General features: G+C 28.9%; 1 protein-coding gene across 11 annotated transcripts in view; it reads left to right on the top strand.

Annotated features, from left to right (window-relative positions):
• Positions 1–26,330, top strand: part of per (period) — a 91,900-nt gene extending 65,570 nt beyond the window's left edge. For 4 of the 11 annotated variants that reach the window (XM_014429727.3, XM_014429722.3, XM_067045009.1 and 1 more), the window contains 21 exons: positions 400–498; positions 4,307–4,493; positions 4,949–5,143; positions 5,838–6,023; positions 6,262–6,416; positions 6,815–6,934; positions 8,508–8,654; positions 8,890–9,008; positions 9,726–9,845; positions 13,348–13,467; positions 13,627–13,741; positions 15,397–15,557; positions 17,065–17,153; positions 17,342–17,499; positions 17,595–17,695; positions 17,799–17,901; positions 18,924–18,980; positions 19,922–20,044; positions 21,212–21,334; positions 22,525–22,613; positions 25,072–26,330. In XM_014429727.3, coding sequence (XP_014285213.1) covers positions 400–498; positions 4,307–4,493; positions 4,949–5,143; positions 5,838–6,023; positions 6,262–6,416; positions 6,815–6,934; positions 8,508–8,654; positions 8,890–9,008; positions 9,726–9,845; positions 13,348–13,467; positions 13,627–13,741; positions 15,397–15,557; positions 17,065–17,153; positions 17,342–17,499; positions 17,595–17,695; positions 17,799–17,901; positions 18,924–18,980; positions 19,922–20,044; positions 21,212–21,334; positions 22,525–22,613; positions 25,072–25,081 — 2,577 coding nt within the window. In that variant the 3' untranslated portion in view covers positions 25,082–26,330. Of the gene's footprint in view, positions 1–399; positions 499–4,306; positions 4,494–4,948; positions 5,144–5,837; positions 6,024–6,261; positions 6,417–6,814; positions 6,935–8,507; positions 8,655–8,889; positions 9,009–9,725; positions 9,846–13,347; positions 13,468–13,626; positions 13,742–15,396; positions 15,558–17,064; positions 17,154–17,341; positions 17,500–17,594; positions 17,696–17,798; positions 17,902–18,923; positions 18,981–19,921; positions 20,045–21,211; positions 21,335–22,524; positions 22,618–25,071 lie in introns of those variants that run through there. The other 7 variants (XM_014429726.3, XM_067045010.1, XM_067045011.1 and 4 more) reach the window with 4 other exon arrangements.
• The last annotated feature ends 318 nt before the right edge of the window (positions 26,331–26,648 follow it).

Here is a 26,648-nt window from a genome sequence, read left to right as displayed (position 1 = left end):
ATATATATAATGTGCTCTGAAACTCATGTTGCTCCATTATAGTTTATTCACTTTCTTATCATTTTTAACCATTTGAACCTTAATTCCAATAATTTTTATTTTACTTTTGATGTCATGATAACTTTGTGATACATTCATTGGATACTTGTTTTTCTTTTATGGTTGTAAAATAGAATTAGAAAAAAATAGATTGTTCTTATTCAATTAGATTAATAACCAGCTATAGATATTTTTAAAAAACAAATACTTAAATTATAAAGTTGATGTAATTGTCTGCATTTTTCATACTTGGTTTATTTTCATTTTGAGTTTGTTGTTATTTTTGTTTATATGTTTGTTTGTTTTGTTTGTTTATTTTTTGTTTTCATGTTTGCTGTTAATGCCCTTTTCCATTGCCAGGATTATATGAGGTCAAGGTATTGCTCAGAAGCCTCTTTGCCGACAAGAGCTACTAGGAGTTATGGAACCATCGCCTATCCATTTAAATATCACCCTCAGGTAGGCTTCGGTATTTCTTAGGCCTATGAGGCCCTCGTTCTCAGGACTATGGGAGACAGGACTGCTTATTCTGACTAAGGCGATCGGTAAAACTAACAATTTAACAAATATTAAAAGAAATAGCATTTGTCTGTAAATAGGTTTTGGGTTCTAATTGGAAATATTTACTAAAACTCTATGATTCCCTAAATCCTAAAGTAGAAACAGGAATGATGGAAGCCAAAGCTTTTTATTTAACCAGTTGCGATGGCTTAAATTTTAACAGTTGTCGTAAATAAGAAGTGAGATTTACCTAGGTTATGTGCTGTAATTGATGAACTCAGCTTGTAAATTATATACAATTGAAAATGTTCAGTATTTGTATACTTCGTAACATGGATATTGATGATAAAGAATAAGTGTCTGAAGAATTATTAATAAAAGTACTACATTTGGTTCAGGAAAAAAACATAAGCAATCAAAGTTTTTCTTAAATATAAAATTTATAAGTGATGTAAAGAACTATAAATTTTTAAATTTGAATGAAAACTGTTGAAAGACATAGTTTAAATATTTAAATTTTATTCTATGTCTAACCATTTTTGCAGTTACATTTAAAGTATATTTTTCTTCTCAATTAGAATGTATCAAAAGAAACTATTAAATAAATTTTTCAAGTACCATCTTCAACTTGAATAACTTCTTTAGTTAAGTTATTCATTATCATTTTAAAACATAATCTTAATAATAGTGAACCAAATAAAAAAACCGAATTAATGATTTAATTATTTCACTTTTTTTAATTTATAACATAATATGTATGTAATACTTTCTTTAATATTAATGTCATCAACGTTTATAAAAAAAAATTATTTTTCCAATTGTTGAGTTTGTCGTTATTAATGTTGTATAAGTGGGTGTCAAAACTATTTTTGATTGAAAAAACTCGTAGGTCTTGTATAAACCACCGTTTGTTTTTAAAATCTTTAATTCCATATTTGTAGTCAGTGATTCCAAAAATGTAATATTGAAAAAACATTTTACTCAAGCAATTTTTGCATATTTTTTCGGATCAATTTCAAATTTTGATCAATTTTCACCATTTGGATCAAAAATTTCCTTCCACGGTTATTGAAATTTTAAATTTGATTTGATATTAATCAAATTATTAAGTTTTTCCAATTACTGTAATCTTCACTCAAGTTGTATGTTCCAGTGATATAATGAAATTAGGAATGGTCAGAAACAAAACAGTCTTCTACTGGAAACATCCCTCTCAAAAATATGTTAAACTAATTAAAGATATTTAAATGTGGTTAGAAGTCATTAAATTTTGTATCGAGACTCCATAAGTTCATTATATAGTTGACTTTCTGTTGATACTGCATTGATGGAACAATTTCAAAAGTATATAATTATTTGTATAAATATTCCTTTGAACAACATAATGAATGGACAGAAGCAATATATTTTTCTAATGCCACTTGAAAGGTATGTATACATTTACATGTGTATATGTTTTTCCTTTTCATTAGAATAAAAATAACGTATAGCTTATATGAAATGACAATAAGTCAATATAACACCTTTGTTTTTTTTAATTTCTCTACACACTAGCAGTAACAACTGCTGGAAATACCATCTTCTAAGCATTCTAGCAATTTTTCCAACCCAATGCAGTCTTCCTAGCTTGATATTCCACATTACATCTATATCTCCTCACAGATTGTAGATCTTTCTGTTCCTCCTCCTTCAATTCTCACTAATCTTAAACGGCCCAAATATGTGGTGAATGATCATCCACTCAAAGACAAAGATCTCCTTTTCAGTGATCGGAAGTGGCCTGGTCTCTATCCATACATGAGAGCAAGTCTGATGAGTGTCTTGTACAGGAGATATTTTGTGCAGTGTGAGATGACCGAACTTCTAAGGTCTTTGCTGAGACCAAACAACACCTTTTGGCCTTTACTATTTTCTGGTTAGTCTTGAGAGAAATTTTGTTTCCACGACTTATTACTGATCATAGAAAGTGAAATGATCCACATTCTCACATGTATACTGACAAAATTCCACCGATTCTCAAACATACAATTCTGATCCAGGTCCTGCAAGCATGTACTTGGTCTTCTCCTGATTGACACTCATTCCCACGGCATCCACTGCTTCGGCCAATTTAAAAAATGCTTTTTTGAGGTAGTCCAGATCCAGGATGTGGATCCCCTTCTTGAACAGACGATAAACTATGCCTTACTTCCATGATCGGACATCTTCTCTTCAACCCAAATGGTGAGGATGACATTGTAGAAGGCCCTCGGAAACTCCTTTCCAACATGCTTAATTAACTCAGCTGGGATCTCATCGTCAGCTGGAGCTTTCTTATTATTTAGTTTGTCAGCAACATCCTCACATGTTGGTATTTCTGGAGAGTGCCAATCTCAACAAACAACAAACTCAGCTTTGTTTTCCAATTCTTCGATTAAAAGTGTATGGAAATAGCAAAACTTCCAAGTCGGAATTTCCTCTTTCTCCAAGATCAATGAACCATCTTCCTCTCTAAGCAAAACTCATCACTAATGTGATCAAAATAGAGTAATATTAATGATTAGATGATAAATTTGAACTATCTAAAGGAATAGATCTAGGACAAACTGAGGATAGCAATTCTATAAAACTGAAATCAATAGAGAAATAAGGGATTTAAGTAGAAATAAAAATGATAACTTACTTTTATGAAATAAATTTCAATTTATAAACTGGGCCCTAAAAGAATCCTAATGATGTCAAGAAAAAAATATGGATAAATTTGATTTTTGTCCATGGAAAGAGCAATGTTTTATAATAGAATTGATATTGTTCATGGGTGAAGAAGAGGTTGAGATATATTAAAGCAATGGAAGAGAATATATTAGTTACGTCTACTGCTTGAGAGGAGTCTACAGAATTGTAATTGTACTTCATATTAGAAAAAGAAAATTTAGACTGATTGGAAGAGCTGAATATTTTGCAAGAATCTATGTGCGTGAGAATTGTGAATTTGCCATTTGGAAAGGAAAAGATTAGGTCATAATGAAGTAAGATGGTACCTCAAATTAGATTGTTTTGGAATTTTGTTTAGAGTAGGGAAGGGATTTTTGTCCTTACTTTCAAAGGGTGATGAGAAAACTAGTGGAATAATGAATATAATTTCATAAAGTAAAACATTAGGAACAGTTTTAAATAGCTTACCTTTAATACTTATTGTTAATTGTGAGTGAAATTACAGCTCTAGTAAGCTGCTTGAAGATGAAATAGTAAAAGAAGTTAAGTTGAACTCATCATTAGGTTGAGACAGAAGGGATTTCAATAGTTGTTGAGTTCCTCTAAAGGATTATGGTTGATTTGCCTGAGAAATTCTGTCGAGGAGTAGAAAAGATTTTGTGCTAAGACTGAGTTTGTGCATGCCAAGGGTAATAATTGAAGAGTATAGAAACTAAAGATGGCATTGAAGTTTCTCTTCCCCCTCACCCTCTCCTGTTTTGCAAACACATGGTGGAAATAGTTATGAACATATTAAAGAATCATTGTAATGAATTTGGATTAATATTTACTTAGCAAAAAATATTTTTTCTTCATGAATGGGTAAATTTTTTTCCATTAAAGACAAAGGTGTCAATGTATAAACATAAATTTGGGTTTGATCTCAAACTTAACATGCTTGCTGAATCCATTCAGTATCGTTGATTCCAGTTCCTTCTCTCTTCCTATGCCTTGAGACATACCTGTCTGTGACGGTGTAAAGGTGATTTATCAAGTAAGGCTTAAGTATCTATTGATTGGTGTGTGTCTACAGGAGGAGTTGGGTATCATAGTGTCAATGGAGGACGGCTTAGTGCTTTACATAACTCCAGCACTGACCGACGTCCTCGGTTACCCAAAGGACATGTGGATTGGAAGATCGCTAATAGACCTTATTCATCCCAAACACCGAGCATCCTTTGCAGGACACATCACTTCTGTCATTGCTAACAATGATGCAGGTAAAATTTTGAAACTAACATTATATTATGTTCAGCATGAAGTTTTTCTCCTTTTTGTTAATTTAACTGAATGAAAAGGGATATATATATATATATATATAAATTTAAAAATTTCCTTATTTCAGTGAGGATAGTCATAATTAGTTGTTACTACATTGGTGGATTTTACACAGCATCATGTTGTATTTGATAGCAAACTAATGTAGGCATTTCAACAATATGGCCTTTTTATTTACATGACTATATAATAATTACATTTAAACTGTTAAACTGATGCCCTATTAGTATGTTGCATGCAGATAATTCCATATTTTTCAACCCCCACTGTCATACTTTACTTTCCAGATGCTCTGTTTAGAACTTCTTTTGTTGATAGTTACATTTTACATTTTTGTTGATAGTGTTATTTTTATTGAATTTGTTTTCCTTTTTAAAGATAATTATGTTATACTTAGGATCTACTAGGCAGAATCCATACTCATGCTACCTGCGCCAGTATCGAGGTCTGCGAAGTTCTGGTTTTTCAGTGACAGAGAAATGGGTTGGTTATTTACCATTGCAGTTGAACATCAGTTTTCAACAGACTATCGGCGAAACTCCGAAGCTTTGCCTGGTTATCACAGCTGCACAGATTAAATCAGCATATAAATGTAAGTTAGAAATTATTTTTTAAATGCTAATAAAAATATGTTTGAGTTAAATCCATTCTGTTAATTCTAAATTAAAATAATTAATTCATCACCTGTAAGGATAAGATTCAGTATCATCTACAATATTTCAAATTAATATTGTACTCAATATTAATATTAAACTCATCCTTCATTGGTCCAATTTGGTGATCCAAAATTAGTGCTGTTTCTGCTGATCATATATTTTGTTTTATCCACCTTTATTTCAAGGACTAGTTCTTTCTACTATATTTTATCAACATGACTGTATTTAGTTTGATAGTTTCCTTATCTTAATCTAATATTATCAAATCGTCAGCATTTCCAAGCATAGAAAGTTTACCACCTAGGAAATTTTTTTGAGTATGCATTATATTTCTAATAACATATTCTAATGCTAATTTAAATAAGAGAGTGAATCACCTTATCTTAAGTCCTAAAACCAGATTGAAGATTAGTAAGATTTTTTTAGAAATTATTCAGATGTAACTGATTTCAGATTTTTTGGAACCATCGTTGTTTATGTTATTTTTCCTAGTGTTCAGGTTGATTCCTATATGCTGAGAATCAACACATTCATTTAAGAATAAATAATTTTGGAAGAAAAATATTTGTTTAATCATAAAATCATATTATTATATTTTTAAAAACTCTTATGTTCATTTTGATACTATAGATGGCGATGAGACAAGAGTGTCAGTAAAATTTACAACTCGTCACACAGCCTCCTCACAGCTCTGCCATGTTGACCCTGAAGTTACTCCATATTTTGGATATTTACCACAAGATATCATTGGCAGATCAATTCTGGAATTTTATCATCCTGAAGATTTACACTTTTTAAAAGAAGTATATGAAGCAGGTAGTTTTTTTTATTTCAATATATTAATTTAAATTGTAAGAGGTTATAGTCATAATGCTAGAATGGGAGTAGTCAAAAGAAAAATTCCAGTATTCTATTAGATTTATAACCTTTATAAATACACCTATACTTCATGTAGGTATTTAATAAATTTCATTAATTGTCACCTTAAAATGTTATTATTTGTTATCTCTAAATGTTTATAATTAACACAATTCTCTTTCTTGTTTATTTTCAGTAATGAAAGAAGAAGGTCACCTTTTCAGGAGTAAACCATACCGATTCCGCTGCCAGAATGGTTGTTTCGCCCTCGTTGAAACTGAACTCTCTTCATTCATCAATCCTTGGTCTAGGAAACTTGAATTCATCATTTGCCAGCACACTGTCCTAAGGGTAATGAAATTGAGAAACTTATTTATAAAATATTATAGTAGAAAATATGGCTCAAACAACAATATTTTCAATGTTTAACTCTAATAAATTGAATCTGTTGAGTATTTTTTTTTTTTATTTTGTACAAGTAATTTAATTTAATTTAAAATTTAATATGTGTACTAATGTATTTTATTTTATAAATTAATTAATTTAATGAATTAATTATTATATTAGTACATGTCATATTCATTATTTCATAAATATTAAATCTTGAATAATTAACAAATGGATACAATAACAATCTATATGTTATTCAATGGGCACCAAAAGTTTTTTTGTAGTGTTTGAATACAAAATTTTGTTGGTTCTTTGTTACATTTATCTTATATTGTAAGTTTTATTTTAATATTTTAAAGGGCCCTCCGAACCCAGATGTCACAACCCCTGTGGCAGAACCTGAGGCTCTTACTGTATCAGAAGAACTATTAAAAGAAACTAAGATAGTCCATGAAGAAATAAAACACCTTCTTAATGATGTGAGTTGAAAATATTTTATCTTAACTAATTATTATTCGTTTATCAGAAGTGGACATAATTGTAATGATGGACCTTGCAAATGTTATTGATCAAGTATTAGACGAGTTTAAATTTGAAGACACTTAATAAAAGTTAATAATTTATAACTTTAGGTATTTGGGCGCCAAATAATTAGGGTGTTTTGTTTTTAATGGTCTCAAGTTTCCTTGTATTCAGCTTTTGAGTGTAGGAATATAAAATTAAAGTGGTCCATTTTGTTTCCGCTGACCCTTGTTAGGTTACATTTAACCTAAACTTTGTCAACCAAATCTATCGGATGGGAACTTGGCACATTGTTATAAAAAAAAAAAAAATTATTTGGCAGTGTTTAAATGAATTTATTAATTAGGATACCGTTAACAAATAATTTTTTATTTTCCTAGAATAACAAATGGAAATAAAGTAATTTGAATTTCTGTTTTTTATTTTGTTATTCAGTGTCTCACCATTTGTGACATATGTGATGGTTGTCATACAAGTTATCAACCTATTTTAACCAATGTGGAGTGGTTGAGTTTCATTGTACGAGGCCCACACAAAATAAAATTTTACCTGCTCATAGCAGACTCGAGGCTGCTAAGGTGACACCTTGACACACTCAGTAAACACCTTGGTCTCACATGAATTAGTATCAAAGGTTACCTGCTTTCATTTACCCCTTACCACTGTTGCATCAAAATCTGACCCAAATAATTCTTATAGAGAGTTAGATCCTCTTCATGAATAGATCCTAGACATGAAATAAATTATTTCTAACAAAAGCTTTTTAGTTTTGTTTATTTTATTTATAATGATGCTGGCATACTGTCATAAGTGCTTCATCCCATATTTTAACCAGATACCATTTTTGTTTCCTTTAAATTTTTATATTCGGATCGAAAAAGGATGAATTAACAGGAGAATTTAGAAAACTACACAACACTGAATTAAGGGGCCTACACCCGGTAAATATAATTCAAGTTATAGCATTACAGTGTATAAGATGAGCATGTAAGGTTGTTGGGCTTAGTAATGAATGGATCTCTAAAATGTTAATAACACTGAACCGACGGGTAAATGTCCTAGGGGTAGACCGAAACGTAGATAGGAGGATTGTGTTGAAACTGATTTAGTAGAATTGTGTTTGGAGGGGTATTACTGGAAGGATGTGTGTAGAGAGCAATTGGTGATATCGGCATCGAACCTTCAGGTTCGTTAGGCCTTCATTATTATTATTATTATTATTAAAATTTACTATTATTCTAGTCCCTGAAGCAAGTTTCTTTCTATCAATGTATGCATTTTTTAATTATTAAATACTATTTTTAATACAAAATTTTTGTAACTATTGATTACGGTGTTCTTAATTTATGATGTTTTTACATTTTTAATTTTTTTTAATTGGTATATTTCATATTCTAAGTTAAGAGAATTTTTATCTCAGAATTTTATTTTGACCAAAAAACGTTTATCTACAAATTAGTTATACTTGTTTGATTAAAAAAAATATTGTTTTAACTCTTCTTATTCTAAATGACTGATCATCTCTTACAGACTGTGGTGCGAAGCTGTAAAACAGCAAAGCAGCAAGTGACCAAACGCTGCAAAGATCTGGCAGCATTCATGGAAAATTTGATGGACGAACTTACAAAGCCACCAGATTTGAAGGTGGATGTTCCAATGGAGGAACAGAGTTTTTCGGTTAGTATTTTTTTAGATAATAATCTGATGGCTCCATTAATTTCTCATGAACCTAATATTTGCACTTTGTTTTTATGCAGGAAGATAGTCTGGGTGGTGATCAATAAAGCTACAAAACAGAAAAAAAAAATATTTATTTTACCATTTTGTACCTTTATACCAGACTATCTTTCTGTAATCTATCCCATATGGTCAACTACCCATTTTCCAATATTTATCTTTTTTTGTTTGTCAGGAAAGAGATTCTGTTATGCTTGGTGAGATCTCTCCTCATCATGAGTTTTATGATAGTAAATCATCTTCAGAAACCCCACCGAGTTACAATCAGCTCAATTATAATGAAAACATTCAAAGGTAATTGATATTTTCAAACAATATTGTGATTAGTATTGTCAAACAAGTAAATATATTTACAGATATTGAAAGTTTATGACTATAAGTTATGTATATTTAGAATTTTTGCAAAAATGATCACTAAGACTCCATACTATTCTCTGTTTATTGATTTTCTTAATATAGTCAACCTGACCAGATCTACCTATTTAAAAAAATAAAAAAGAGAACCCAAATTGTGAAACATTATCTGCTGAAGTGGGTTAGTGGTAAATTTAACAACCAGTAAACTGAAATTAACTTTATGGCTAATCTATTTTCTATCTAATATTCACATCATTTTTGAACTACTCTACTCTATTTTGTGTCTTATAGAAATTTCAAATATTAAAATACAGAGTGTCCAGAAAGGGTTTGTGACATTGCACTTGTTAAATAAATTAAAAACGAATGATCTCCAAGGAAAATAATTTATTTTTTTAATTATATTAAGTTTTTTCAGACTTACAAGATATCACAAATAAATGATAAAATGTAATATTACTAAGATATTTAATTCTATTATTGGATTAAAGCTCATCATAAATTTTCATCAAACTCATGTTATGTAAAATATGTAGTGAAATAATGCAATGCTTGTTTGATTTAACCCACGCAGCATTCAAAACATTTTATAATTATACAATCCTATTATCTATAAAATCAATTGTATATCTAATCATGAATGCTCTTAATAAGGTTTTTCGAGAGCAAACCGAAAACAACTTTATCTGAAGAATCGAGTGAATCAAAAGTTGGAAGCGGTGGCGAAGAGGGAAAAATCTCACCTGTTGTAGAATCCATTGTTAATTCCAAAAGGTAAAAATAGTTTAGTAATTTATAAATTATTCAAATTCAAATATGAAAAGCCCTACGTATAAATATAATGCTAAAATTTATTATATGAAATAGGTAATCAGAAACATTTTTATTTAATATATGGTTTTCATCGATTTTTACAAACCAATATTCTTTGAATTATTTTATAATGAAATAAAATTTTTAAAAATAATATTGAATTGTCTGATATAATCAATTTAGATGCTAGGCTTGGTAAAAATAATGAATATATTTTTTTTAATATTTTCGTATTTTAAAAAATATAAACATTATATTGAATTGTCTGTATCAATTAATTTTAATGCATTCTTTTTTTTAAATAGTGAATAATGTTTTCTATTAAAAAAATAATTTTTTTTTTAGTTATTTGTAATAATCTAGTTTATTATAGACTTTGTTAAAATAATTAATGTGTTTTTCTTTATTTTTAAAAATATTTAATAGTCTTAATTACTTTTAATGCAAAACTTTTTTTAACAGTGCTTATTTTTTTCTATTTTAAAAATAAAACATAATTTTTTTTTAAAATTATCTGTAATAATCAAGTTTATAAAGACTTTTTAACAATATTGAATTTTTTTTCATTGTTCTTAAATCAATTTTTTCTGTCAGTTTTTTCAAAATCAATTTTTTTTATTTCTCAAATTGTTTCTTTGTGTGAAAATGTTATATTTTTATTTTTAAAAATTAGAAGATTTTCTTGATGTTATTTATGATTTCATTTTATTTTTTATCCCTCCTAATCTTAACAACTAATTTATTGAGATTAATGATAGGAATAGTAAAAATTCATTATTAATATCATTTTAAGTCATCTATACTTGATTATGACAGTGTTAAATTAGCTTTTCAAGATAATTAGATTTTTGTTTTAAATTAATTAGAATCAATAAATAAATTCTACTGCGGTATGAATAATAATAACAAAGTTATTTCAAAACCAGACAAGTAACAGTAAATTTCAACCTTTAACCTCCATTTAAGTGAAGATCATAGTCTATGAAAGACCACTCAGTATCATCTATCTTTAATATGGTAATTTATTTTTTATATAAATGTAGATATTTAATCTTTGATAAAAATAATTATAAGTTTTAGTATTAGTTGCTTGGAAATAAGTATATATATATATGTATATTTATTTATTTAATATCTAAAAGGAGAAAGGTTTAGGAAGTAAGAATAGGAAACTACTCAACAAGATTAAGCATTTTTTAAATTTAAAAAGAAAAAAATATTTTGTAAATAATTGACCGTTTGTGAATTTGAAGGAGATGGTCTTTGTGGTGGTCAAGAACAAAAATTGGTATCAACAATTCAAAAAATATTGGAAGATCATTGATTGACTGTGTGTAATTAACCATGGAAGATATTCCGGGTGTAATAAAAAAGAAACTCAAGTATATAGTTGGGTGCTTAATAAGTAGTTTTGTACTATTTGAGTTCTTTTTTTACTGCACCCGGACCATTTACCTTGAGTATTCAATAAATAGTTGAAACCTATTTTTACTCTTCTTTACCACAGCCTCTTCTAAAAAAAAAATTTATGAAATTGAAAAATATAATTAAAAATTAAATATGATTATTAATTCTTAAAATATTGTTTGGTTGTTTTAATTCCTATCCACAAAAAAACAGTGGACTGCCAAGGCATTTTTTCCTAATATAGAAATATTTTTAGAAAAGATAAGACTATTTTCCCAGAATTGAAAGACCTAAATTTAAGATTTAAAGTCATTTTAAATTAAGACAAAATGGTCTCTATATACATTCATGACTGCCTGTGATGTCCTTTCTCTAGAGCCAACTGTTAAAGTTTTTTTTTCTTTTTTTTAAAAAAAAGATTTTTGATCTTGTTAGATTATCCTTTAATATTTTCAATAATTTTTATGTGAATTTGGACTACAATTATCTACAATAAAATATCTATCAAGTAGCTATTATTGCTAATAGTACAAGTGGGCTCTCGGGCTAGAGGAGAAAAAAGTCAGTTATTTCATACCAATTTTTGATTAATTTAATGAAAATATGTCTAATTACTGGTCAAAATTGATGACTCTGCCAAGTATAGTTCGGGGGAATAAAAAATAGTAGCTGTTTCAAAACATAAAAAATGAATTATTCGTTCAGGACCCCATATCTTTGAAACTACCTACAATACTAGAAACATAATTTAAATTCAATTCAATTTGCAAAAATAGAAATATTTACATTCAATAGTTCCCAAGATTTAGTTTTTTAAAAAGCAGCATTTCATAAAAAATGTACCGAAAAATCAGTAGTTAGTGAATTTATTTAGGGAAATTTATATTTCAAAAAATCATTCGACGTACAGATGTCTATTAGTACTCATATTATTAGTTTTATAGTTGTAATATTAGTTTTCATTATATTTGACCAAATAAATTCACAAAATGTTGATTTCTAATTCATTGGACAAATATTTTTTTTATAAAAATCTATATCTCAGGAATCATTAGATGTACAGATGTCTCCCCAGCAGTCAGAATAATGCTAGTTTAACGTACTATAAAGTAGTTTATGATACATTTTTTTGTAGAGGTAGTAGTTTGTATGATATTCGCTTATGAATATGAATTTTGCATATGAAATGTTATCTGAACAATTGGAAATCAATTTATTCTAGCAAACATCATGAAAACTACTACACCAATGAAAATAAGTGCAATAAACTACTTACATATTTTAGAAAATTACTCTATTTTGAATGATGTTCTATTATATTTTCTAGTGTTCTAGCTCTGAAAATTTTTTTTTTTAATGTTTTGTAACATCTGCAATTTTATGGTTTATTAGTTAATATTTCTGGTATATATCGTTAATTACATGTGCATGGCAATCAGCATTTGCTTTATCTAGACTGCATTGTTCCAGTCTCTGAACAAAAACTATCCTAATTTTCAAATATTTAAATTTATAACTTAAAAATATTCATTTCACTTGCAAATGATTAAATAAATGTTATATATCAACCTAATGCAATAATATTCTATTTTAAATGTCCTATATTTCCTATATGTCCTATATTAATTTAGATTTATGAAATAAATTATAACTTTTTACATATAAAACAAACACAGTTTTTTTTATCTCAAAAATATTTTCTTCACACTACTATAATATTAATAAACTTTTTCTGAACTTTTAATTGTTCAATTTCTAATGTCTCTGTCCTGATCATGGTAACACTTTTTAATTTTATTTGAAAAGAGAGGCAAATAAGGCTCTGCAGTGCATTTGAATCGGAAAATACAAGTCATAGGAAAAAATTTTTTCTGATAATTAATCAGAATTTTAAAATCTATTGAAAAATTTGAATGACTAATAAAATCTTGATTGCCTATTTTGAAGAAAAACTGATAAATATTTATCTTTGATTTGTATAAAATATTAAAAGTAAGTAAATTATGTAGTTAATTTTGTAATAAGGTAATTATTGGTCTTATTTTTTGCTATTTAGTGGTGAAAGTTCTGGAGCTCAGAGTACTGAAAATTCAGGAGAGGTGAACATTAACCCTTCGAATAACAACCCATCCAAGAAGTACAAACCAACGACTTTGACAGAACAACTATTGTCAAGGTAAGAAATCAAGAGCTTTAAGTGCATTATCAGATTATATCTTTGTAGAGTGTGTAATTGATATGAGATTGTTATCTAATTGGTCAATTATGTCTAATAACTTTTTTGTATGCTCATCTAGCTCCAGAAAAGTAGACATTCATGTATTTTTTTTTTTAGGCATAATGAGGATATGGAAAAGCGGATGGTACAAAAGCACAGAGAGCAAAGATCGAAATCAGACAGAGATATGAAAATAAAAGAAAGGCTGAAAACAACTTTGGATAAACCACAGGTTTGACTTCTTTAAAAGTTCTTTTTAAACTATGTGATAATTAATTAATGGTTTTTGATTAAAACAAATTGTTGAAGCCTCAAGATTTTCCTAAGTGATTGAACAGATTAGATCAACATAACTGTTTTACATTAGGATGAGAGCTGCCAGTTTCATAAATTTAGCTACTGACAAATTATTTTCTTAAGACTGTAACCTTTTCAGTGCCAGAGTCATTTCACATTTCTCTCTCCATCTTTACTAACACTGGTAAAATTTGAATTTTTTTTTTAAAATGGCATTCTTGTGTTCCTAATACTTTCTTAAACACCTGAAAATAATCAAAAAATTCTTTTCATAACTTTTTTTTGGATTGCAACTGGTTTAATCATGGCCATTGAGGATTATTTACTCCCATATGGCTAAGACCACAATTAAGAATTGTCATAAAAGCAATTGTTTTCAATACTTTTTGAATAATTTGAACTCAATTGGGCAAACATTAAGTTTCGAAGTTATACTTGTTGAAAGGTAACAATAATATGGAATTTTAAACTTTATTTGTTAAATGTTCATGTAATATGTTTTCAATATCCTATACATAGACAGAATGTCAAAGACACTTTAACGATAGGGTCAGAGAAGAGAAACGGATTGTCTAAGGATATAATTTTCGTGAAATTAATAAAAACGTGAGCATAAATTAATTTGTAAATTAAATCCAAGTAATAAAATTTTCATAAATCATATACTGCAACTTTTCTCAAATCAATAGTGCAAATTTATGATAGATTTAAGGAAAAATCTAATATAATTAAAGGAAGATGGTCAAAGAAAAAAACTCAAATAGTCGTAAAACTATTCAATGTGAGCAGTGATTCATCTGGGCTAAAAAAGATATAAAAACTTAAATGAGGTAACAAAGTAAGCGAATAGATAACACAAATAAAATAAAATTTAACTAAGGTGTGATTAATTATGATAATATCTATAAAAATGAACAATATGAATTAAAGAAAATAAAAAAGGGGATAAGAGTAAAATCAAGAATAAAGGAAAATAATAAACAAGTTAGGACACCTTACCTTATAGATTGCAGGCAAGCACGAAAATGGAGCAGATGTTTGACAGGATAGAGAAGTGAGGGTTGGTTGTTAAGTAATACATTACATTTGAAAATAATTTTAAAGTAAAGAGTATTGTCAAATAAAAGAAAATATTAAAAATAGGCAAACATTAAATGATAATATACATAATAAGAGGGAGAAATTATTAAAAAAAAAGGTTTTTTTTTTACTTTTTCTTCCTTTTATTATTACACATAGTCAATCATCAATCTTCCAAAAATGTAATATAATTTCATAAATGTATCTCTGTTTTACGAGCAATAAAAAAAACTATGGATTGGGTCTGGATCTATACTTTTTTTTAGTGGTGGCCTCTTTTTAATTTAAAGAATAGAAGGATACAGAACTACTCCCTCAAGTTTAAGTGAAAAGACAACATGACGATGAGGGTAGATTTTATCAAAATTCAGTCATCACAAGTGTAGCTGCACTGACCACAGCCTTGACTTTACTAAATTGCAACTGTTATACTCTCACCACTGAAATGGTTTATCCAAGTATATTGAAAAATCTTTTTTATGAGAATAATGACATGAGTTCTTAAAACAGGAAGAATCAAGCAGCCATGGTATAAAAAGAAGTGGATCTCACTCTTGGGAAGGGGAACCATGTAAAGCAATCAAGTCGGTACTCAACCCTGAACCTGTATCATCCGCCATGACCAATGTTGAAAAACAGGCAACCATACTTCCAGCCTTCCCTCCAAGCCAGTAAGTTACAAATTTTATGTTACATTTATTTTAAGAACTGCACTAACATGGACAGATGTGTGTAGACATCGTCTGATGGTTTCACCATCGAACCTTTGGGTTCGCTTTCTTTATTATTATTCATTGGGATCTACTAGAAGCGCTAGTAGATGTAGGTGTAGTAGATGGCAGGTCTCAAACTATAATTGTCTTTAATGTTTCAATTACAGAATTAAAAATTATTTGCAATAAGGCATTTTAATTCATTTTAAAAAACATAGTAATATCATTTTATCAATTTTTCATTAAATTTATTAAATTTGAGCTGAATAATATGTATTTCAATATTATCTGAGAAATCGGCATTTCTTGATACAAAAGATGTACCTCAACTGTATACTTTTAAATTCTTCATATCTTGTTTTATAATAAGTGAATGTTTAAAATATTTAAAAATACATTTATTTATAACTCCTACATAGTGGTTTGAACTTAATTACAAGTATGTATTAAAATTAATTGAAAGTAAAAATTAATCTTTACTTCAAATGAACACTGGTAAATAATGTGGTATATAAAAAAAATTACTGTTTTATCAAATTCAAGATTTCAAAGGACTGTAAATATTTTAATCCTATTTAATACTTACCAATACCATTCGACTTCTTCAAAAAAAGCCTTAGTTTAGCTATTTGTTTCAAGGAAGAAATATGACAGTGTCCTACGAAATTCTCATCATTTTAAGGCATTTTTGCAAAAAAAATTTCACAGCCGCTAAAGCAACTTGTGAAATTATTAAATATGAAGGGAAAGCTGTCCTTGACCAGCACAATCCACGGCTTTGGTTTGAAAAATTTAGCAGTGGAAATACGATGTTGGAAAGGAAGAAGGGCTCTAGGCGACTATTAATGAAGTTCTGCTGGAAGCTGTTGAGTCAAATCCCTCCACATGTACTCACAAACCAGCCAGGGAGTGATGTGTCGAAAGATACTGTTAGTCACCATCTACTCTCCATGAGGAAGGTGAAAAAGAGCAGTGGATTAGTTCCTCACATACTTAATCATCAGCAATCACTTCCTGTAGAACCAAAGAAAAGTTTAAAGAACTTCATGCATTCGAACTCCTGCCTCATCCACCATATAGTCCAGGCCTAACACCATCGGATTAGTACTTATTTCGATCCATGGCCCATTTCCTTCAAGGGAAGAAATTTGATAATTTTCGGAAGTTGAAATTGTGGTCCAAGAGTTCTTTGACAGCCATCCCAAGGAATGGTATCAGCGAGGGATCGAGCAATTGGTTTGCAGATGGCTAATGATAGATAACAATGTACTAAACTTTGAGTATTAATTGTATTTTATATGTTGCATCATGTTTCTATCACCAGCCTATTATTTACTAGTGATTTTTTTCATTAAAAAAAAAACTTAATAGCAAACACCTAAAAGAATAAATAAAATATCGATAATCATTTTAAAAGGCTCTTGATAATTAATTAGTTAAATGTGATTATTCTTATGTTTTACAGAGAATTCACACCTCCACCTTTCACTAGTACACTCATGCCTATGTACTATTTACCAAACAGGAGGCCAGATCTTCTCTTTCCTCAACAAAGTACGTTTTTATACACATATCTTTTAATAATGTTATTTTTAAACTATATCAATGTATAAGAAATTTCTAATGAACCAATTATAATATAATAATGCTTCAATAAGAATGGTTATTAATTGTATATATTAATTATATTGATATTGTGTTCGTTACCAACTGATTAACTGATCTGGTACTCTCATGTGAAGGTGTGTTGACAGTTCCTTATATGGGAGGGATGGTTTACCAGCCTGTGATGTTCGGAACGCAGCCGCTAGTCTATACTCCACTGGCAGTCGTCCCATCGCCAGATCTCACCCATCCTCCTGGGCCTGTGGCTCATGAGGAAACAGTACCCCCAGTCTTGGTAATATTTGTTTTTCAAATTAGTTCTCTTTTACACCATGCAGATTTTTTAATGATAATAGTTAGTGAAGAGGCTATCTTTTAATTTTTACACAGAAAATGAGTACAGACATCAAAGAAGGAAGGAGCAACTATCAACCTAACAAAAGTAGTTCCGCGACTGCTCAGGACCAGAAAACTGATAGCAACGGTACTAGGTTCGTCTTTTTATATTTTTTTTTATCATTAATTTTTTAATATTTTTATTTTTTCATTATCTTAAGAATTATTGGTTACTGATTTGTTTTTCTTATTATTTAGTGTTCTTTTTGACGATTCAAGTTCTTCATTCTATTCTTTGCTGAAGACAGATAAGTCTGATGAAAGTTTGCAGAGCTCGTCAGAAAATGACATAAAACAAGAGGTGAAATTTCCTCCTTAAATAATTATCAATTTTCAATTTCTCTTTTTGTTTAAATTTTATGTACAAAGATATAGAGAGTATGTATCATGTTTTATTTGATTAGAAATAGATTCCTTAAGTAGTATTTCTTTTAGATATTTAAAGGGAAATAAAATTATTGCCTTATCACTCCTTTGATAAAACTACTATCCAACAGATCCCTTACATTTGAAGCTAGGACCTAAATTGACATATGAATTAATATGAATCAGTTTTTATAATATACATTTTTTAATGATTAAATTTTAATAATAATCAATAAATAAAGTTTAATCTTTTAATGTCACATATAAAGTCCCATAAATAAGAACCACACAGACTTTATCAGTGTTTCTCATATCTACCACCGACAGCACTCATGGTCAACTCTCATATATACAAGTATTTTCTATGAGAATAGAAACTTTATGAAAAGAGTTTTAAAAAATAATTAGTTCATCTGAAGAATTTTATATAAACCAAGGACCTTATTTAAATTAATAAGTAAAATTAGATTACATCCATTAGTGTTTTTAAATGTTATTCTAAAAAAAATTTTATTTCATGTAATATGATAAATTCAGCAAGAAAAAACTTTTGTCTAATTCCATCAATAAATCTGTAACTCAGCATTTTAAATGCTTGCCTCTTATCATAGTTTTTTTCCTAATTTTATTATGTAAGCTGAGGTTTTCTAGTAGGAGCTATTTACAATAATATAGCACCAAATATTGTTTTAATTTGTTTCTTTAGTGAAATTCAAATTTCATATATTAAAAAGAACAGTTGTATCATATTATGTTTATAATATGAATTTGCAATATTAGTGTATAGTAAAACTCTGATAATAGTATTGAAGCTCAAAGTGATAGTTCTGGTTAGTTCATCATATCAAGTTGACCATTGCTTTTAGCAGATCTGTACAATTTTATGGAAATTATCTACTGTAGGATGAAAGACAATTTTCTAGAGAATGACCTATTTCTGGAAAATGATTTTTACAGGAAGCTGACTGGCGAGGAAGAAACAAAGGAGATGGAAAAACAGGGCCTGTAAGAAAGGTAAATTAAAACAAGTTTCAGATGAAAACGTTGTTGTGGAATGAATTATCTGTGCCTTATTCCTCTTTCAATGATGTGTTTGTTTCTGGTCCGGCCGACCCCAGCATATGCCATAGTGATCTTGACTTATTTCCTTCTGCATATGGTTACAATAGTAAACACATTTAAGAAGCTATATATATTTATAATCATAAGTATATTTCATTTAGTTATTATATTTCTTATGACTAAATTAAAATCTTGTGTTTTTAGTCATTCACGATTATATCAACTAAATTTCTTTCTTTTTTTTCTATTTATAGATAATCAAAAACATTTATAACAACTCATTGTTATAACTAGAAACAGAAAAAAAAATAACAACAATATTTAAAAATGAGCCTTTTTTAATTTTACATTTATTTCTACAAAAGTTTAGCAATGAGAAAACATTCTCCCAGGCCCGGGTTCGAGTTCGGCTGGAGCAGATTATTATTTAGTCTGTTGTAGTAATTAATTAATTAATCTGTTATATTAATCGATCCTAGTGTTAGAAGACCCTCTTAGGGCATCCCCAGTCTCTATAAAGTGGTTGTCCTTAATTGTAGTTAAGCATAATCTTGAACAAATCACCTCCTTGCACAACCATTGGTCATGAGACGTACTGATAAGATTGTATATAAGCATAAAGTACAATGTGTGATGAATTATATTTTAATTCATGGAGGTAAATGGTTATATAATTTTTTAATATATTATAATTACTCAAAACTATAGATAGTACTTAAAATTTCATTTATAGTTTTGAGTAATTAGTATAGACAGATTTCATTGAGTTTGTCGCTTTATATTTTTAAAACATTTTCAGCACATTTTTTTTTAATCTTAAAAATACTTATACTTTGCCCAAATCAATTGATTCATAAACAAAGTTTGGTTATATGATGTATTTGTGTGAACAGGGTGCACCGTGGATAGAAGACATCAACGTAACCCCAGAGTTGATATTAAAATACCAGGTGAAGGAGAGGCCTATAGAAGAAGTACTGTACCAGGACCTTCAAGTTCTCCAATCGATTACTCAGGTATAAATTATTCATTAATTTTGTTAAATTTTTTTTTTCATTGTTGGTCAAAAAGACTAAAAGTATATTTATAATATCCCCCAGATGAGTGTTGACATTAATGATATTAATTAATTAGATTTTATTTATTTATTTATTTAATGGCTCAAATCCTTCATTGAGGACAAAAGCAGCCTCAGAGTGTGAAAGTCGATTCCTTTCTTGGTGCTGTTGCAAAATAAATATTGACTAATCCTGGTGGGAATCAAACCCACAACATTCTGAACCAAGCACTCTGAAACTCTCACTCCAATGTGCTATGATATGATGTTTTCAATTATATTTTATATATTCACAATATATGTTAACTGATTTAATTGTTTTTTAAATGTTATAATTAAAGAGAAGTAGTGTTAAAAATGATTTACTGTGAATTTTAAGATACAAAGAAGCTTGTTATGTTAGTGTATAATAAAGGAATATGTTTTTATTTTAACTGTTATTGAAACAGTTGAATGATTTAGATCAAAAGGAAAATAAAGTATTCAAATTTAAAATTATCTGTTTAATTTGTTTTGGTTATTTTCCGAGTTCCTATTAAAGTTGGTTAAACATTCCCTGATGACAATTCCTCATCCCTGTTTGATCACTTCCTTTGTACCTTTGGTTTTTGCTTAAACTTCCTTAATTAGATTAGAGTTCTCAAACCTTAATTTTAAGTAGCATTTATGTCAGCTACTTTTTTGTTTTGGTTTTATGTAACCTTTGTTTTATATACTCTCAGTTTAAGCATATTTGTCTTAAACCTATGGATCATCCTTAGTTCCATTTGGAAAAAGAAGTTCTATTCCATTTTCTTTACTCTAAATATAATGATTTTCTCTTATTATTAATATCAACAACACTAAGCCACTTATTATGAAAGTAGAAATAGAAATGAACAATGAAGTGACTTAAAATTTCGAGTTTGATGGACTCAAATTTTCTCGAAATTGGATGCAAATATTATAGGTGTTAATTTAAAAAAAAAATTTAGACAAATATGATTTATTAAGTATGAAAAAAAAACGAAATAATTTAAGTTATAATTATATGGTCATGGATTGGAAGTCCATTGTGTATTTTAATTAGTAACAACAAATATTAGTTTAATAAATTAATTTGACTTATTTCGTTGTTATTTTTCAGCCTGAGCTCGTCTCTGAACAGCTGTCACAAATGTACCTTGACCTGGAGCTAGAGGGATTATCCAGGCAACTGACCTTAGAGGAAGCATCATCCTCATCTGAGTCCAGTGGTGATGAAGCAAAGGTAAAAGTAATTGTTTATCAATAATTTTAAATGGCGGAGAATAATTTAAAATAATATACAGTAGAACCCCACTTATCCATTTTAAGCAAGTCCAAGACATCACCAGTTAATGGGAAGCAACTGGTTAATCCAGTGTATAAATGGAAAAACTCCAGTACAAATTTAACTTGGATCTCAAAGGATTTAGGATTTTCTATCACTTAAAGAGGCTTTTAATTTGCCCTGTTTTCAAACCAGCAAGTTTAAAATGGCAGTTGTCTTATTTATCCAGTGTCCTACTGAGAGAGATCAAAATGTATCTTTTTTCATTTTTAGAAGTGAAAATGAAAGCAAAAAATGTATATTGTTGAAAAAATACTAAACTTATGGCTTAAAAAATTCAGTACAAATTTCATCACGTGACTTTCCACTGTCATAATCCAACAATAGCTAATCCAATTAATTTGCTAACAGTTGTTATTGAATTACTCTTTCATTTTGACATTTTGTGCAGTTTTATTTACTTGCTTATCCTACAAAAAATCTTATGACAGTACTGAAATACAAGGCATGTGGAAGAAATTCAAATATATGTTAACAAACATGTCATAACTTATCAAAACCTGATAAATTGTCTTACTTATACACGCTATTGAAACACAAAGTCCCAATCGTAAAGGTAAACATAAAAAAAATCTAAGAAATCAAATCTCAATGACAAAAGTTTAAAAATTCTCAGTGACAGAGCTATTTCAATGCAAAAGTGTCTGAACCTTGTAGTTATTATTAGTAGTAGAGGTTTCTCAAATATCCAGGGCCCACTTAATCAGGTAACACTGTACTAGGTAAAAATAAAAACAATTCAAAACCTAATATAAAGGTGATATATATATATATATTATTATATTATATAATATATGGTGTAGTTAAAGTTTTTAGACCAATTTAAACGAAATTTATTTAGAAGCGAACAAGTTTTCTTTGACTTTTTATTAGTTTTTGACTTACCCTTTTTTTTTCATTCAGCTTTTCATTTATTTTCTTCTACCAGCAAGTTAATATGGAGAGCTGGTCAAGCGAGATTCTACCATTATAATAAAGTTGATAGTAATAACATTGACTGAAAATGAGTAAATCTCACATTCAAATAAAATGAAAATTTTAGGTGATATATCACTTTAAATTGATGATCAACAATTTTTTTTTTTTAGGCTAGCTCTTGGCAGAAAAACAACATGGAGTATGATAGAATGGTTATTCTTTTTGAAGAGGATGCACCACTTCCTTCTCCCCTGGCTCAGTAAGTTTTATTTATTTTCATAGTTCCATTATTTGTTTAGCTTCTTTTTTTTTTTTTTTTCATTATTTCCACATTTGACCACAATTATTTTTATTATTATATCAATTATATTTTTTCAAGGAAAAATTCAACCATTTTTCAAAAGATTGAGTCTAACTCTAAGAGAACGATATATTAAAGACGATAACACAAAAAACTCGAACATTAGATAGATGCTATGTAGATATCACATAAAGGAAATTTGTATACGCGAACAAAAACGGGTTAGTTTGAAGATAGGAAAGACATGGATGATTTCATGAAAAATGTCAAATTTTACCTGGCCAATCCAACAAATTTTTTTTATTAATATTTCCAATTTTTTCTCTCTTATCAGGTTCATATGTCCTTCCAAATGAGTTCTGCCAAGTTATATTACATTTTCAGTTATGATTACGTTTTCAGATAAAAATGTTTTAGTAAAACAAGGTTCTAGTGGAGAGAGAAAAACAACATATTTGTGTCAACATTTTCATGCAAACATACTTTAGTCTCAGCAAAAACTCTTCAAAAATCATAGATATATCAAATGTTATATAATTAATAGGAATATATTAACCCGCAGCTCCCCCCCTAGATTTTTGGGACCCAAGAAAAAAAACTAAGAAAATAATGAACTTATTTAATAGATGATTTCTTTCTGGAAATATGCTATAATTAGTAAGGTAGCATTGTTGAGTTAACGTCTTCACGGATCACCAGATTACAAGCATACCCTTGTAGGGACAAGATTAATAAATGTTACTTCTTCGATAAAAAAAAAAGGTAAGATTCAATGAGTGCAATTATTCGTCATATACTTATCTCTAAAAATAATCGGGGGAAACAAATAAAAAAGAACCTTTTTTAGATTCCATTCTTCTTATTATAACTTACAGTTTGCCATTTTAATAATCTCAGAATGCTTGTTGAAAATAAATCAAAGAAGTCAATCGTCGTAGAAGAGGTGGTTAATATTTTTTCTGGTAATCCTAGAAGGCTGATGCTCCCATAGCAAACCTCTTATATTTTTGTATTTATTGTGTGTATTTATGTACAATAATTAGGTTTATGCTCTATTTTAAATAATTCAAAGTGATTATATCTAATAAAATTTTTAAAAGTAATGATTGAATTTTATGAAGTAGCAATAAAATGGTGGGGGTATTTCTTGGAATGCGGAATTATATCTTTCTTTTAGGCTCCGTGTGTGTGCATGCGTGCGCTTATGTGCGTGTGTGCGTAATGGGCTGAGGTCTGCTCCCCCCAGGTGAAATCCTGCCTACCCCCATTATTAATAGTCTTAATTTCCAGTTACAATTAGAAAAGTCATACTTTATTTTATACAAAATGCAGCCAGTAGATACAGTTTATCCACGCAATACTAGTAGGGCCTACAGTTTTGAATTATTTACTGAAAATATTTGAAACTGTTTGGCAAACTGCAAATAAAATCAAAAATACTCTCTCCCATGGGTAGAACCTCTCACCCCTGGCTCTTCAACTTTCAAGTTAAGCCCGAGTAGAGAAAACCAGGGAAGAGAGAAATTGAAAAAAAATATTGATGGATGACCTTACAGCAAGCAAAAGAAAACATGGTTCTTGGGGATCTGCTTCAGCATGCTCATAAAAGTTATTAGATTTGAATTACCCTCATACAATTGTCGATACTGGGAAAGAGAGGTTGAATAAAATCATAATACGCGTTTCTCACTTGCCACATTCAATAGCAGGCGTAAACTGAGGTTTCACTAGTAAGATTAGTCAAGCTCGTTTTGTTATTTCTTGTAGAATTGCCACACAGTGTTGGAAGTGAAAAAAACACTTTTTTCATTGTTTTGGCAGGAGATTTAAAAAAGGCTAGGATAGAGAGATAAGACCTTAATAAGGACATTGATTAATTGTGCTATAACTCCTAATCAGCAAATCATTGGGAAGAAAATCAACAATTAGGAGTGAAGACAGATGAAATTTGAATTGAATAAATATTTTTTTCCAAGCTTCAAAACTCAAGGTAAGCATTCAAAAGCATTAGTGAAGTGGTGACATTATATAGCGGTACAGCCAGGGTAGAGAAGTTTTTATCATATCATACCAATGGGACATGTTTTTTATCTTTAAATTATACCAAGAAGAAGGCTCACAAACAGCTTGGGACAAGAATTTGATGTCATTCGTGGATTTACCCACAGATAACATAGGATGATGAAGAGGTTGAAAAGGAGCCATTGTAATAAAGTGAAAAAGGGTTCAATTTGTTCCTTAAAATGATATAACTGATATATAACATTAGAACCATTTGAAAAATATTTAATAGAAATTTATTTTTAAAATTATTGTTTTTTGTTTTAAAGTTGGTGTATATTTATACTACTTATTAATTAAATGTCTTATTTGTTATTCTATAAATACTTGCTAATGTATCTTTTTCTGTTTCCAGGGGTTATTAATTTCTACAAAAGTTCCTTGGCCTCTGCCCCAGCCGGTAGAATTACATTAATTTTTTGTTTGATGTAATTGTTTATTTTTAAATATTGTATTAGCTTCTTTGTACACTCTTGCGTTCCAACATTTACTGAACATGACAGAGAGACAATCCTATTTATGATGGCATCGAGACAACATATTGACAATCAAGAAATTTAAAAGTGTTTTTCTGATAGCACAAAATTAAATATGGTATTAAAATATGTTCCACAATAAGTTTCGTGCCGATTATGATCGCTCAATACAAAAAAAGTTAATCAATAACATGTGCATTACCTTGTATAAATTAGATTTATGTTTTAGGTTACATATACCTCAATTAGTTTTTATTTTATATCTTACTGTGATGTATAAACTTCCTCATATAAACATGACATGTACCTTGGTTGGATGTTCAGGTGTATAGGCTAAAAGTTTGGATTACCGCAAGCACAAGTATATCTGAGACATGTAAATCGAGTTGAAACTCTTAGTTTAAGCACAACTGTTTTACGTAAACAAAAAAAAAAAATTATTTATTTTTATTAAAGTTTCAATCATATTACCTGAACTTACATGTTTCAGAAATCTTAAATATCATATTGCACAAAAGTATTTTATTAAACCTTGAACATAAGATACTCAAGTTTTCATAAATAAACCGAGGAAAAAGTTTTTAATAAATGTAGATATGAGTTTGATAGCTTTGGGTAGCATTTTTTTTACTTTATTTATTTATTTTTGTTAATGTTTTTTAATGAAATTTATCTTTGCCCCATTGACTTAAGATAACTTATAATTGCTTTATTAGTTCCTATTTGAACAATCAGTTTATTTCTGACTGTCTTGTTCAATTCCTCTGCTGGGTTAAGATATTGATCTCCTTACTCGCGGTAATTATTTTAGTAAGTTATGAGCTAAGAATCTATTCGAACAGATTTCAATGTATATATATTCCCCTAAGATATGGAATCGTTGGCTTAGTATTCACTCAAAACAGATATACACGAGCATAATTAATTACTGGTTATACAGTTATACTTATGTAAAAAAATATATTATTTTTAAAGGTATACTCTTACCTCCTGAACATTAAAGCCAATCATCCTGTACATAGATTATATTTAAGTATCTTTTCCCATTTGTATATTCCGATCGTGCCTAATTTAGATTCCATGTGCTATTTATATAACTTCTGTACTTAAAAGAGAAAATATATGCTTATTTAATGTGTGTAACTTTAGTTATTTCCAATAATCCCTACCTTTTTTATTTATAAGAAGTATTACTGTAATTATGTAACTTGGGAGCCACCTGGATTGTTACTTATTGGGTTTTAAGGCTCAGTTCCATGGTGATAGCTTCTTGTTGTGGCGATATTATCATAACAATGAGGCAGTTCTAGTTTAACACTATGAAAGTAAACCTGACATTTACTTGGTGATTTACATGGTTAGCTTAACTTAGTGAATGAATAATAAAAATTGATGATTAATAGAAACAAACAACTGTTACTAAAGAAAAACAAAAAAGAAAACTTAGAAGTAATGA

The sequence above is a fragment of the Halyomorpha halys genome, unplaced genomic scaffold, assembly GCF_000696795.3.
Source record: "Halyomorpha halys isolate HHAL.00 unplaced genomic scaffold, Hhal_1.1 Scaffold817.1, whole genome shotgun sequence".
Taxonomy (NCBI): domain Eukaryota; kingdom Metazoa; phylum Arthropoda; class Insecta; order Hemiptera; family Pentatomidae; genus Halyomorpha; species Halyomorpha halys.
The sequence above is the reverse complement of the archived record's forward strand: the minus strand, read 5'-3'. Positions and strand labels throughout refer to the sequence as shown.